Source organism: Perissodus microlepis, chromosome 6, assembly GCF_051167445.1.
Source record: "Perissodus microlepis isolate ML-2025 ecotype Zambia chromosome 6, ASM5116744v1, whole genome shotgun sequence".
NCBI lineage: Eukaryota > Metazoa > Chordata > Actinopteri > Cichliformes > Cichlidae > Perissodus > Perissodus microlepis.
In genome coordinates, this window is record NC_140466.1 from 3,478,704 (window position 1) to 3,494,826 (window position 16,123).

Genomic DNA, 16,123 nt, shown 5'->3' on the forward strand with positions numbered 1-16,123 from the left:
TATATGGGGAAAAAAAAAAACCAACGCATTCTAAAACAAAACAACATTTAATTTTTTCAAGTTTTAAAAAAAACATGACATCTTTAAGCCACCGGGAAATAGTAGGATACTTAACAGACTTCCAATGCAACAATATTAGACGTCTCGCTAATAGGGATGTGAAGGCTATAATATCCTTTTGTGTGGAATCAAGTGCAAGTGAGCGAACAGGAATCCCAAATACAGCAATCAGAGGACAAGGATGAAGAGTTACCCCAAGAACAGTTGACATAATAGCAAAATACCCAGTCCAGAAACCTTGTAGCTCAGGATACAGAAAAAACATGTGGCTAAGGTGACAAGGAGAACCATGGCATTTATCACATTTATTTTCCACTTCTGGATACAATTCAGAAAGTCTAGACTTAGAGAAATGCACCCTGTGTATGACCTTAAATTGAATAAGTCCAAGACGAGCACAGGAGGTGGAAGATCGTACCCTCGCTATAGCCTGTTCCCAAGACTCCTCATGTATTCGAATTCCTAGTTCTCCTTCCCATGTACACTTAAGCTTAACATTAGAGTGGTTACTAAAAGAGAGAATAGCATCATAGAGTTTCGAAATGGTTCCTCTGTGATGAGGAATAAATGATAATGTAGTTTCCCACTGCTGTTCTGGAGGTAAAGAGGGGAAATTTGGGAAACACTTGGCAACAAAATTTCGAATTTGAAAATAGCGAAACAAATGGGTAATAGGGAGATTATAACGAGAAGACAAGTTGGGAAAACTATCGAAAACACCATCCACATATAAATGTTTGAACTGTTTTATACCCTTGTCACACCACACTGAGAATGTCGAGTCCAAAAGTGAAGGGAGAAACAAATGGTTGTCGCTTAGAGGACCCGAGGAAGACGGCATTACAAAATTAAAGCGACGTCTAAACTGAAACCAGATTTTGAGTGTGTTAAGAACCACCTGATTATCAGTGTACAGAGAGGGTTTTACGGGTAAAGAGGAATAGAGCAAAGCCAGTAAAGAAGAGCTCTTACATGATGATAGCTCCAATTTACACCACGAGGAACCAGAAGATTTTAGCCAGTAGCAAAGTTTATGGATGTGAGCGGCCCAGTAGTAGGCTAAAAAATTAGGTAATGCAAGTCCTCCACTAAATCTGCATCGCTGCAGCAAAGTTTTAGAAACCCTAGGTGGCTTCCCTCCCCAAATGAAAGAACCAATAATCTTGTCCAGTGAAACAAAAAAATGTTTCGGCAAAACTAAGGGAATTGACTGAAATAAAAATAAAAATTTTGGTAAGATGTTCATTTTAACAACATTAATCTTACCGATTAAAGAAAGGGGGAGATTACCCCATCTTTGAATATCAGATGTGATCCTTGATATAAGAGGAGACAAATTTGCTGATTTAAGGCCAGCTAGAGAGCGAGTCACGTTAATCCCTAAGTACTTAAACCCAGATGGACTGAGACGAAAGGGTAGATCGGACTGTTGAAGTAGACGTGCTGCCGTATTAACAGGAAAACACTCACTTTTCCCCAAATTTAATTTATAACCTGAAAACGAACTGAAGTTCTCCAGAATACTTAAAACAGCAGGGATGGAGCATGCAGGGTCAGTCATATATAATAACAAGTCATCCGCATACAATGATACTTTATGTGTAATTCCATTACGGATGATTCCCCTGAATACAGAAGAAGATCTCAATGTAATAGACAGAGGCTCGATGGCAATGGCAAAGAGTAAAGGTGACAGAGGGCAACCTTGATGACAACCACGACCCAGCGCAAAATAATCAGAGTAAACATCATTAGTATGAACACTTGCTTTAGGGGACGAATAAAGAAGCCGAATCCAGGAAACAAATTTATCGCCAAAACCAAATTTCTCTAAAACTGCAAACAAGTACTCCCACTCCACCCTTTTGTGAGCCATTTTTAATGTAGCAGACCTTAAAGTGATACGAGTAAGTGACAGAAAAGGGAAAATGTATTCCTAATGTACATGTATTCCTACCCCATGTATGTAGGAATACATGTACATATACAAATTTTACAGTGTTTATTTATTTTAAATTATTTATTTAAAGTAAGTTAAATGTCACCCTTATTGCTGTCCCCCGGGGCACGTTCAAAGTTAATTTTTCAGAGCTGAAAGCAACGTTCATCTTTTATACTATGCTTAGAATTTTGATGCCAAAGGCAGTGCTGAAAGCTGCAGTAACCTGGGTGGCTGCTGTGGCTTTAAAGGGAGTTGACCCAAAGATTTGCAGGTAAACAAGCCAAGTTTCAGTTATGAATTCATGTGCAACAGGGTGGAAAAAAACACCTCAGTTTGATCTTTAGGGATCTGTTCATGGCAGTGAAGCCTGAGCAATCTGATCAAAAACTCACAAAGCTCTGTCATTCTGCTTGTGAGTTCATGTGAGTTCAGCTGATTTTGATTTTGTCTTACAGACATTAGAAACGCCCACCATCAACTTCTAACATGCACTTTTGAATCCTCCGTTGAGCCTTAGTTTTTTTTTTTCTTTTCTAGTTGTTACAGTGGCCCACCCAGTTGTTTATACTGGGTTTATCCTCTTAAACATTGAGAGGAGAGAGTGTTTGAACCACACCCCACCTTAAAAAAACATACCTCTCTTATCATAACACATTAGCCATTTCCATGATATTACTGAAGTCTAAGATGATGCTGCAGAGTCTGTCCGCTGAAAGCAACAGAAAGCTACAAAAAGCTACAAACTCCAGATGACATTAAGTAACTGCTTAAACAGTAGTTAAGAAAGCGTATCTGCAGTCCTTGTAACCAAGGGAATATAAAAAAACCACATAATAATATTTGGAAGAGAAAACCTTTGGCCCAGACAGCACAAACACATCCAACCAAGGCTGTCATTGAGCAAGTCTGCACAAAGAGTGAGAGAGTGTTCAGGGACACGGGCTTCACATTCATTACAGTGAATGTAACTTCTCATTACAGGACCATTCACACAAACACACACACACTCAGGTCCTGTCACTGTGTCTCCCTGAACATTCCCTCCGCAGCTTGTGTTGCTGCCTGTTTGAAAGCAGATCAGTAATCCTGGATCAGAGAGTACAAAGGGACCCCAGAGCGTTGGTGATGCAAGCACTGTGTCCAGTGTCCAGCGCTTACCCCACATGCTGCCTGGGAGGGGCCGAGGTGGGACAGGGAGGAACGTCCCTGCCGTGACTGACCCTGAAGACAAGCGAACGCTGATACCGGCAGGCCAAGCGGCAGCCTGTCTGCTCTGTCTCGGGGGCCTGCTGCCGATGACCTGGGACACAGTGGGAAGTGCTCTCCAGCTCGCTGTGGAGGAATGCAGCTAAGCTGTGAGGAGTGGTGGACTGTGTGACCGGGCAAACAGAGTGACTTACATATACTGTGCTTCATTCAGGGAAGGCCACGTTGCTGCAGGTGAGTATCACTAGGTAAACATTTACCTTGTAAACGCCTTTGGCAGCGTGTGGGTTGCACACTGCAGAGAAAGTTGTAAGCTCTTGTGAACACGCGCCTGTCAGTCACGTACTGCCTGAAAGGTTCGGCCATCACAGGCACCACCAGCTGCGTCATTTGACTGTATGAAAATTTCACAGGCTCAGCAACTGCGTGTGACTGTAAACATTCGCTCTCTCTCAGATGTCCATGGACTCGCTGCAGGACTCCAGTCACACAATGTTGGGCCTGAATGCTCGCTTGAAGAGCTTCTTGGAGCAGGTGAACCGGCTGCAGGAAGAAAACCAGCGGCTGGAGGCTCAGATAGCCAGCTGGGGGGTCAGGAACACCGCGCGTTCCCAGGACTGGTCCAAACAGGAACAGACCGTCAAGGAGCTCCGTGCCCAGGTCAGATGATATAAAGAGTTATGTAAATTTCACAGCTGTTTGACATAATTGTGGTGCTGCAGTATTATTTCTACTCAGGCTTTATAATAATCAGCTCAAGGCCATCTTGCAGCCACAGGAGAGGAGTGGGTGTGTATAATCAAACAATGAGTGCAGTAAAAACACAGCCTATTGTCTAGTGTAGTGTAGTGTCCATGACAGCTGGATGCAGCATCCTGTGAACAGCCTCGAACACATGTTTAATTAAAGGCCAGGATAGGTGGTTAATGGCACCCTGTTTTTAAGACCATCACACAGTTTGTAAAATGAACTGCCTTTTACTTCTGAAGTTCCTGTTAAGTCTACATACAAGGACCGCAAATTTAATCTGTTGTTGATCATTTTTAATTAAATATGTGAAAGCTAGATGTAACTTTGCTACGCTGCATGAATGTGGCAACAGTTCATTCATGGCTGATAAAATAATTTGACAACTACAAGTTAATTTATCACAAATATTAGGCCACAGGAATCAGATGAGTTACTAAAGGCTAGAGATGTGAAAAGCTAGTCGACTAGACAATGCTGCTCGTCGATTAATCATGTCATGGCATATGACATGAAGTCACTGGAGAACAGGCATGTCCAAAGAAGGAAGGCTGCTGCTGTTGCACTGCTATATTCAAAGTTAGCTGTCACTGTGTGTGTGCACTCATTTCACTGACACGTAAAACATGATTTGGTTATTATAGAATGTAGTTAACAGTTTCAAATAGCTCATAAACACACAGCAAGATTTTTACTTTTTATTTCATCTGCCAAACTCAGTCCAATGTTATAATATACCGGTAGTTATAATATAATATAGTCAATTCGCTTCCAGGAGCAACTCAAGACAGCATTTTGGGGTTAGTAGCTCACAAGTCAAGGTTAGCTAGTGTTGCTTAATGCTATTGACGTTTGCATGGAATAAAAACTTGAACAAGCATAGAGAAAGTTGTGCATCAGGGCTGCAGCCGACATGTTTTTGGGGGGCGGGGGTTCGATCTCCTCTCAGTTTCAGTGCTCCTCAGCAAGCAGCTGAGCTGATGATATGATTACAAAACCAATCATCAACCTGAGGCCTAGGGTGTCCTGGTACCCTGTGCACTTATGGGAACCCTTATGTGCGAGCATGGTGTTCCTCCCAGTCACATACCTCCAGGTCACAATGTCATTGCCCTCGTGAGCACAGGGGTCCCTGAGTAGGGCAGATGGGGCATCTTCCAGGACTCCACTCAGGGACCCTACTGGGTACATTGAGATGCTGTTCAGCTTATAAGCACTGCAAATTACAGGCACTGAACCGAGGGGATAAAAATATACCCACCCCTGCCTGCCACCTCTCAGTGTCAGTCCAACCGCTCTCCAACTAACTGGTTCCAAGTTGTGCACTGAGGTGAGTCTAACTATACTTAGCCATACCCAGTATCCCTCTGCCTCTAGAACTACCTCACACTCCTTCCCCACCAGACAGGTGACGTTCCACCTACCCAAAGCCAGTTTCAGTCCTCAACAAGAGCCCAATCCACATTGACTGGACCCCTATGGCCCCTCCTGAATGTGATTTTGCTTTATTATGTAATAAAACAAATCATTGCAATTGTCCAATACTAAAATCCAAATACTAAAGACATGTATGTCATGTAGATATAAAGCTTCTGGTTTATTAGTTTTTAACCTGTTATGAAATCAGTTTCACCCCGGTTCTTTTTTATTCCTCGAGGCATCCAGAGACGGCACCGGACTCAGTAGTCATTTTCACAAAACCTTTATTCATCTTCATTCATCTTCATTTAAGCATGCATCTTCTAGAAGGGGAGACGTGCAAGGCCGGTGTCCCTCTGCAAATCTTCCACTCCTTTGTTTGTTACAGTCAGCTTTATAGAAGTGACCCCATCATAAAACCCCCATGGTGTGCTGCAAACTCTGTGTCTGTGTGTACGCACGAGCATGTGAGTGAGTGTGTGCGCGTACCTGTGTGTAAGTGTGAGTGCACGTGAGTGAGTGTGCATGTAGGTGTGGGTGCGTCATAACAGTCAAAGCACTGTGTGTGTGTCTCTGCGTACGTGACTTCCTGCCGGTCATAAAAGTAATCTCCTCACCCAAGCTACACCAAATTCCTCTACACAACATACAAAACAGAGTTAACATATTACAAACACTGAGACCCCCACTCTGCATCCACTGGGCCATTGACCTCTTGTTGTCTTACATTTACAGATAAGCATGTGGAGAGTCTCCTGCAAACCTGCTTCTAAGTTATAACAATTATGAGTTTTTATTAAAGGTACAAGCATCAGCATCAGCAACCCCCAACTGTAGCTTCCTGTCTCCTTTTATGACAGGCAGACCCCCAGTGTCCATAAATTCCTTTCCCTGTACACAATTACACACACTCTCAGCCTACAGCTAAACCAAACTAAAACACACAAACAAATCCTTCCCTATTCCTCTGATCTATTGCTGGACCCTCTCATCTAAGCCAATTTAACACGTTATATTCTAATAATTATTTTCTTGTACTCACATAATACATAACATTTTTTTAGCTAATAATCATTTCAGGTAGGTAAAATGCTTTTAGACTTAGTTTATTATTATTATTATTATTATTATTATTATTATTATTATTATTATTTAAAAACTAAAAGGCATGGAATTTTGACATGTAGGATAGGGTGAACAAGTGGGTCTTCAACTTAGTTGGAAAAACCTCCACAGAGCATGCCTGCCTGATATCTTGAGGAAGGTTGTTCCACAAAAATGGGGCGCTAAAAGAAAAAGCACGCTCTCCAATAGTCTTTGTTCTGGCTCTAGGAACTTTTAAAACGCCAGAGTCTTGAGATCGGAGAGCACGGGATGGAACACAGGGTGCAAAAGGTCAGAGAGGTATGAAGGTGCATTTGAAGCCTTGTAGGTGAGCAGCAGGACCTTAAAATCTGCTTGAACCTGTCAAGGTAGCTAATGAAGAGATCTCAGTACAGGGGTAATGTGCTCAGATTTCCCAGTTTTAGTTAAAATGCAAGCAGCTGCATTTTGAACCATCTGTAAACCTCTAAAACTTTTCTTTGGTAGCCCAGAAAGAAGGGCATTACAATAATAAATACGTGAAGACACAAATGCATGGACAAGAACCTCTGCAGTGTCGCTTGACAAAACTTGTCTGATTATGTTTCTTAAATGATAAAAGGCTGTCTTTGTTGTCTCTCTTACATGAGACCTGAAAGAGAGCACCATGTCGAACCACACGCCCAAGTTTTTTACCTTTAACATTAGTTATCATTGTAACAGCCTTGGTATCAACGAGACTAATTGAAGATGTTTTGCGTACTGTGAGAGGGCTCGCCACAGATATAGAAAGATATGTCTTGTGCCCGTATCATTACGCTGCCACAGAGACGCACGAATGATGGCTGCCACAGAAAGAATGCGGAAGCGCTGAGTCAACGACTAACAGTAGTGATCTCCCATGACTCAACTGATGGTTTTGAGCTGCTCCCTGGATTTACTGTCACTTTCTTTACACCGTGCATAAGTAGGTGTCACTGACAGACACTAATAAGTTGTTCACATGTTCCCATGACTACCACAGACAAACTCAGCCAACTTCATTGTCTGTGGATCCAGGGAGTGCTTCCATATAAATGTTAGGGATTAGTTCTCTATTTATCTTCTTAAGAAGTGCTCAGTTTAGTTACATGACAGGAGACGGGGCAGACATTACTCCATGATGTTGTCAGTCTCCTGACTCACATCCTCACCGGGAGTCAGAAGCTGGGATTGTAATGTTCTATCCATATAATGAGTGAAGCTTGTAATGGTGCTTATGGTAAAAAAATAAATAAATGGTGGAATAGTCGATGTTATCTTTGGCTTTCTTTCAGCAAGGGTGTGTCTTCTTTCAAAAGTTTTGTACTCATAAGAAAACAAAGGAGAATGAGGGCGTGTTAAGATTTTTATTTGTGTTTGATATAATACAAGGATCCAATGTTTTATACTTTACTTTGCTGTATTAAAATAATATTAGAAATTATAAAAAATTGTGGGATTTGATATAAATCCCTGCAGAAGGTGTATGCTAAATGAACTCTCCCATGAACAGTATGTAAACAGGATGTGCAAACTGGACCACTGATTGGCTTTCTGAGTGCAGAGGTGACATGAGGAGAAATAACACTCAAAGGATCGATTTTAGCTTTACCTGTAAATTAAATATATCAAGTTTATATTCAACGAGCTATATTTTGATGTATTAGTGTAATTTATGTTACAAAAAATTCAAAGAGGGAGGGCGTGAGCTGAAACGAGTCAATCGCATCGTCTTTGATGTACAAATGCTTTGTTTTCTTCTGAATAGGCCTAATTCATAACAGTATCTCTTCAGAGTCTGTGTGCGTCTGATAATATGGGGATTTTGGCATGCAAAGTAGGATGGATTACAAGCATGAGGCGTCTATAGCATGGGCTGGGCATTTTTATAGCTCCTTTTTAATCTCACCGACCACCCAAAGTGCTTTAGACTACAAGCCACATTTACATTTTCACACAAAGTCATATTGCACTTTATTTTATGCATTTACCTTCTTTGTGTACGACCAATTTAAAATCACCTCTTAACCTAACATGCATGTCTTTGGACTGTTTAGCAAGCCTGAGTACTTGTAAGCCCACACAGGGTTTAGGAGAATACCATATTTTTTGGACCATCAGGCAGGCCGGATTATAAGGCGCATTAAGCGAAACAAAACAGTCAGATGAGTCAAATTTTACTCAACTCATTCTTCTTGCTTCCTCCACTTCCATACGGAGCCCCACAAGGGACATGGGAGAAAAAACATTAAGATGAACTTTTGCGAGATCTTGCAAAGGTAACTCGGTAACTCGGGATCTCGCAAAAGTTGAATTCCAGACATCACATATTTGCAAAAGTGCTCCGACGTTTTTGGAGATGTCTGACACCCACCATCTCAAAGCTGACGGGAGGTCGAGACCTACTACAGCCGGGGGGAACACCGCTCTCCCGGCACATCGTGCCTCGACCTCCCGGTCAGCTTCGAGCTGGCGGCCTCCGAAGAATGCGGCTAAAACTTTTGCGAGATCCCGAGTTAGTTTAGCGAGATCTCGCAAAAGTTAATTGTAATTTTTTTCTCTCCCATGTCCCTTGCAGGGCTCCGTACTTCCGTACCATTGATTCATTAATGTTGAATTCTCTCGCAACTGCTCTATTCCCATGTTGTTGCAGTATATTAATGACTAACCTCTTATTGTGGATGGATCATCTCAGTTGTTCTCCTGCCTGAAGTTTGGTCCGTTTACAGCATTCTGCCATGCAAACTGCATAACCAACGGAAACCCTCACGTTAACTTTTACAGAGTGGAAAAAGGTTACCGTTCGTCCTCCAGTTTGTTATGCTAACATAGCTGTGTAGCTAGCGATCACGTAGCACATCATTATATACCAGCTAGCCCAACTTCAGCAACCCTAAAAAAGTCACTGCTGTTTAGTTTTCTGTCTTCATTTATGTTGGAAGTGATAGCAGAGCTGTAGGTGGAAACTAGCGACCTAACTTCCTGCTAACTTCTGACTCTGTTAAATTTAATAAATTCTGTTTTCATGGATGCCTGGATGTTAAGCTTAATTGTTACATCCAGTAAAGCAGTAACGCTGATCATTTTATTAAAGATGAAAGAATTTAGACAGTTTTTAACTCTCAGTGATGCCGCAGTGTTCGTTTGACCTTGGGACAGAAGCAGACGGAGTTTAGGATCCAGATTACTCCGCGAGGCTCCTGACTATAGTAGCCGTGAGGCTCCGACAATCTATCAAGCAGTGCAGCTTCATAGCTCACAAAAGTCCTACTAAAACATTTTTGACAGATTTTGAGCGCCGTGTACCACATAAAAGGTCAGTAAGCACAACCAGAATTCATACATCAGGCGCACCGGATTATAATGCGCACTGTCGATTTTTGAGAAAATTAAAGGATTTTAAGTGCACCTTGTAATGTGGAAAATAACCAGACTCCACACAAAAGAGTCCAGAGATCATGAGATTCAAACCCAGAACCTTCTTGCTAAAAGTCAGCGGTGCTAACCACTGCAGCGACTTGCTCTCCCACTTTTTCCAAGTTTTGTGACTTTGATCTGATGATTTGTTTCTTAGAGAGCTGTAGCTTTGATCATGCCATCAGAACATGGAAACTGTATGTATAGAATCACCAGTTAGATTTTGCCTTGACCTCCAAATCTAATCACATCTTATTTGTTTTTTGCTTTGTCAGGTCGGTAAACTACTGATGGAGAATGCTCAGCTGGCTTTAGAGTCTGACAGCATGAAGTCCAGAGCGGCTGCCATCCAGGCCAGGTCAGCTGTATTTGGCTTTAGTTTTCCTGGAAGCTCCAGTGCTCCTCTTCCTCAATCAATACAATTTTCTGATTATTAATTAGCATTAGGTATGATTTCATATTGCATAAACCTATTGCATCTATTTTATGTCCAAAGTAATCGGCCACAGTGGGCAGTTTTTTTTCTGTGTGCAACTGGTAGTTTTTACCAGATGACAGGCACTAATATGGGATAATCATCACCAGCCAATAAAGATGTTTCAGTGTTTGAGGCAAAGCTGTTGAGTTCAGAATAAAAGACTTCCTGTTTTCATCCTGCTGCAATGCTTTTCCAGCTCCCCTTTTATCGCACTCAGGCCAGTTCCCGCTCCTGTGAGCCAACCTGCATACAAATCCAGGCCTGACTTTGTGCTGCGTCGGCACTTTCACTTATGTATTGATGCAGAGTGACACAGACCCCCCCCCACACACACACACACACCCACACCACCACCACCATCAGCACCACCTCTACCTCCCTCACACACCTCCTGCCTGCTGTCGGATGTTAACCCCTAAAGGACAGCGGCTGAAATACCTGCGTCTCTTCCTTTTATACCTCCACCTGACGAGTTTCCTGACCATCTGTCTGTTTATGATGCACTAGGATGACTCCAAGGTCTTTTTATGCCCTTTTCTCTTTTAGTTATCATTTCTGCAGCGCAATGACTCACAGTCATGTGGTGAAATAAGAATTTCCAGCTGATACCAGAGACTCCAGCCCCTGGTTAGACACTCACTAGCTATTCTTAGAATTGCTGTTTGCATTAGTCAATACTTGACCTTCGTGTGACTGGGTGGGGTTAGCCATATGTTTGTATGTGCTCTGATATTTTTAATAATGAAAATGTTTCCTACAGAGAATTTTTCTCCTGCTCTTTGTAGTTTATTCCAGGATCTTTGCTGTGGCTAGGGTAATGGAAAGTTTTGTGGTCTGATTTTATTTGTAATTTTCCACTTTTAACCACTACATTGTGATGTTGTGCAGTGAACCATTGCTATAAGACCTAGAGCAAGATTCAGAGATATCCTGAAGTATGTGGTTTGATAACAGAGCAGACAGGCAAACTTAATGCTTTGAAGGATGTTTATAGCTCACATACTGTCTCTGTGATAGTGAACTCTGAAGAACTCTGAATTATGGCATAAATATCTCATATTCATAAAGATTAATATGAAATCATAAAGATTTCATATTAAAACCCCTTTTTGAATAATTTTTAGAATATCTGTCCAAGGCAAAGAAAACAGTATAAGACTTTGGATTCAGGAGAGAGACGCTATCTCTACTTTTAAGATGAGGCTGAAAACTGGTTGCAGCAGATGACCCACCCCTCCCCCTCCCTTAGCGTAGTTCTGCTGGAGGTTTCTTAAAAGGGAGTTTTTCTTTCCCACTGCTGCCAAAACGCTTGCTCATAGGGGGTCACATGAATTTTGGGGTTTTCTCTGTTTTCTTTGTATTATTGCAGGGTCTTTACCTTGAAATATAAAACACCTTGAGGCAACTGTTGTTGTGATTTAGCGCTATATAAATAAAAGTAAATTGATTTGAGTTGAAAGCTGTAGATAGGATGTGACTCAGTCTTTAAAGCTTGAAGGAAGCAACAGCACTTCTTTAAGTTTGTCATGGCACTGAGTCTGTGACCCAGTGTTTTGTGTTTGATTAATTTATATTCCTTGATTATTTGTTATTCATGGCTGGGTTTCTGTTTATACTATATTTGTTGTTCTATCTCCTAGTTTCGGTCACTGTGTCTTCCCTGTGTTCCACGGTGCATCATGTCAGTCATGTCTCTGAGTCTAGTTAACTGAGTCCGTGTCTCTGAGTCTGCGTCTTTGCGAATGTCTCATGCTTCCTGTTTTACTTTGATAGTCCCTGTCTTATGTTAGTGTATTCTGCTTTGCTTCCTTTGTCTCATTATGTCTGATTTGTCCCAGCTGTGTTCCCACCTGTTCACCATCCTCTCATTGTCCTGCCTGTGTATTTAAGCCCTGTGTCTTCCTCTCTGTGTGTTACCTGTTGCATTTCCCTGTGTTCCAGGCTCCATGTTCCATGTCTCAGGTTATGTTTTATGTCCCGAGTTTCTAGTCCCAGGCTTTTGTTCCTTTGTATCACTTTAGTTTCACCCAGTTTAGGTTTTGTTTCAGTTTAGTTGCTGCCATGTTCAGCTTTTGTTTGTGTTTCATTTTCCCCACTGTAATTAAAGCTCACTCGCAATACGTCATTTGTCAGTGCCTGCACTTGGGTCCTTTCTCAGTTCAGTTCAATTCAATTTTATTTATACAGCACCAAATCACAACAACAGTTGCCTCAAGGCGCTTGATATTGTAAGGTAGACCCTACAATAATACATACAGAGAAAAACCCAACAATCATATGACCCCCTATAAGAAAGCACTTTGACGACAGTGGGAAGGAAAAACTCACTTTTAACAGGAAGAAACCTCCAACAGAACCAGGCTCAGGGAGGGGCGGGGCCATCTGCTGCAACCGTTTTGGGAAAGAGAAGGAAGACAGGATACAGACATGCTGTGGAAGAGAGATTAGTATATATGTTTCTCTCTTTTTTTCTCTCAGCACTCCACATGTCTGCCGCCACAGCCTTGACAAAGTTATTTGAATCCAAGGGGATTCAATAAAATTCATGCAATTCATGCAATGAAATTAAAGGTTAAAAGATAAAAATTGAGGTAAACTACATATATATATATATATATATATATATATATATGTCAAAGCAAATGAATTGTGGCAGATGGTTTTAACAGGTTTCTTTCTTTTAAAGGGGAGTTTTTCTTTCCCACTGTCGCCAAGTATGTCACCACAGGAGGTTGTCTGATTGTTTGGGTTTTCTCTTCATTATTATTGGGTCCTTACCTTACAAACGCACCTCGTGGCGATAGATTTGATTTCACGCTATAAAATTAAAGTTGAATTAAATTGAATTGAATTTACTTTTGTCTTTAAGTGTGAGGTGGGAGCAGTTAACTGGTTCCTGCCTGAGGATCTCGGGCCATGCACTGGTTGGCACAGGGTTCCAGTGTATTCTGGAACAAGGCCACAAAGAGCTTTAAGAGTAAGAAGCAAAATCTTGGAAACAATTCTAAAACTAATGAACAGCCAGTGCAGAGTCAGTAAAATCTGTGTAATATTTTTAGACACTTTCATTAGTTCCTGAAAAAAGTCTTACTGCTGCATTTTGAGTGATTTGAAGTCTATTGATCGATTTTTGATTAATAGCTTGTAAAAGAGCTTTACAATAATCTGTCCAAGAGGAAAAACTGAGTGCTAAAACTCAGTGTGGATTATACCGACCCTCAGGTGGTAGTACCAGAGATCGGGTGACCTTATTTACATGTTTCTCAAAAATGCTTGTTGTGTTGTCATCGTCGCCCTCTTCTTCCTCCTCCTGCCTGGTCTCTTTAGGGATCATCTGTCTCTGTCTCACCCTGTCACATCAACCTTCTCTGCGATCTTCCTCCATGTTGCCTGGACCAATGATAAGAATTTCTGGGGTGTTTTCTTAGTTTACTTTCAAATTGCCTTACTCAGTCATTTCAGTTGCTAAATTAGCTCGGTCTCGAGCCGGAGCGATAAATAAAACATGACTTTGTCCATACCTCTGCTGCAAAATTGCCAGACTACTGGCAGATTCAAACCCAGATGCATCCTCTTGTGAGGGAGCATTGTTTATCACTGCACCACTTTGGACCCTGGCTTGTGGGATTCATTCACAAACGGTGCATATGAGCATTTCACACACAAATCCAGGATTAATCAAGATGTTTTTCACCAGATTTACAAGTTGAAATAAAAATGACACATTTTTAACCTGTTTACACTTCTGAAACAGTTAACTGGAAAAGCAAAGGTTGAATCTTACAACACAGATTTTAATACAAAGATCAAACATTTGATGCACAGTAGTGATCAAACCTCAATTTAAATGCTTGCCACTAGGGATGGGTATTGATAAGATTTTCACGATTCAGATTCCAGTTTCGATTCTGTTTAACGATTCGATTCTTTATCAATTCTCTTATCGATTCTTTTTTTTAAAAAGGAGAACACTAAGATCGATTAGCTTAGAACTTTGTTTTATATCTTCTCTTTGAATAAGATAGAAATTTAGGAGTAACATGGCCTTACAAACCCAACAGTGAGATCTTAAGAGATCCAGCGTACGGCTCTTCAATGGGGCGTCACAGGGTCCCCAGGAAAAGAAATTGTAAATGTAAAATAATAAAATAAATATTCTTCTGTAGCAATAACAAAGTATAACATAAATTATTCTGTAGCAATTACACAAGAATATCCAGTAATGTCCCTGCCTACAATTAAACACATTCACTTACTGAAAATCATCTGCTGTGGCAAATGGGTGCAAACATTTGACCACAAACTTAGTCACTGCTCGGTGACATTCGTCTATCCTGGCCTGAAAAGAGACGCTACCGGTAGACTGCAGCGACAACTGCCAGCGAGCGCCAGCCAGACTCTGTCTCTCTCATCATGGTCACCTAAATGCACAGTAATGGCAGGTTTTGTAATAAGGCAGATCGCGCTAACATAATATGCACTGTTAGTTGATTATTTACCTGCCGCATTAACGAGAGAGGACGTGCAAACGTTACCGCTGCTGCTGGGTTGAAATTCAGGAATCCGGAGCGGAATTAAAAACACGACATTCATTTAAGGTCATCGTGTGTTTTGTGAGCAAATGCTTTTGCATATTCGTGGTGTTTCCTCCCTTAAATGAAATATCTACTTTGCAAGTATTGCAAGTTGCCCTGTTGTCATCCGTTCTCGAAAAGTATAACCAAACTTTTGAGCGTTTGAGCCGCCATGTTTCCTGCCAGGTAAATGACGCTCCGCAACGTGGCGACGTCATTCGGGGTGACTGGAATCGATAAGGGAATCGTTTGCAAAAATGGCAAACAATTCCAAAGAATTGAAACAGTGGGAACCGGTTCTCAACAAGAACCGGTTTTCGATACCCATCCCTACTTGCCACAGTGTGAGCTGTGATCCTGTGGTGAGTCCTGAAGGTACTCCAGGTAGGCTGCAAGCAGTGATTTATAATAAAACACAAAAAGCTTTTGACTTTTTGTCATCTATAAAGTACCTTTCAAATGTTTTAAATTAGAAGATTATATAAAAATCAGGACTAATCAAACAAAAACCTGGAATTTAACTTGAATTATTATTCATTAATTTTAATTCATGTGGCGTCTTTCATCTTATTCTGGTGCGTTTATCAGCTTATTCCATTTTATTAAACATTGGCTGCATATGATCTGCTAAACTTCCAGTTTGAACTGAACCAGAGCAGATGCTACCCTGGACTGGTTTTGCACCAGTTAGATGTTAGCTGGTCCTCTAATCAATCATAAATTGCTCAGCAGGCATATTTAGTTCAAGGTTGAAATTAGGATGAATTCATATTTTTGTAATGGCCTCAAAAATGCAAGTTTTCCCCCAGAAAACAATGTGAATGGATGCCGGGTGGTTGGTGTGTTCATGCATTTTACTGTTTAAATAATAAAACCTAGGTCGATATGTGTCAATATCCCCTCGCAGGTGCGAGACAGAAGAGAGGAACACCAGGCGTCTGGAGGAAGAGGTGGCTCTGCTCAGGGAGACCAAGAGGACGGCAGATCACAGCAGCATGATACTGCATGCAGAGGTTCATCGCTCCATGACAGAGCTGCAGGAGATGCACCGGGAATTTGAGGTCATTAAATGTTCTTCTGTCTTGCCTTCTCATTCATTTGTCTTTTTAACTTTGCTCTCTTTTCTGTCCTCCCGTGCTTTTCCATCTGCATGCACAGTAGTAACTGTGTTCCAAA

The 16,123-nt window shown here is 41.4% G+C and overlaps 1 protein-coding gene across 1 annotated transcript in view; it reads left to right on the forward strand.

Annotated features, from left to right (window-relative positions):
- The first annotated feature begins 3,046 nt into the window (after positions 1-3,046).
- krt222 (keratin 222) overlaps positions 3,047-16,123 on the forward strand; it is a 29,478-nt gene continuing 16,401 nt past the window's right edge. Inside the window, exons 1-4 of the mRNA XM_084930217.1 lie at positions 3,047-3,442; positions 3,665-3,868; positions 10,171-10,253; positions 15,855-16,008. Coding sequence (XP_084786343.1) covers positions 3,665-3,868; positions 10,171-10,253; positions 15,855-16,008 — 441 coding nt within the window. The 5' untranslated portion in view covers positions 3,047-3,442. The remainder of the gene's footprint in view (positions 3,443-3,664; positions 3,869-10,170; positions 10,254-15,854; positions 16,009-16,123) is intronic.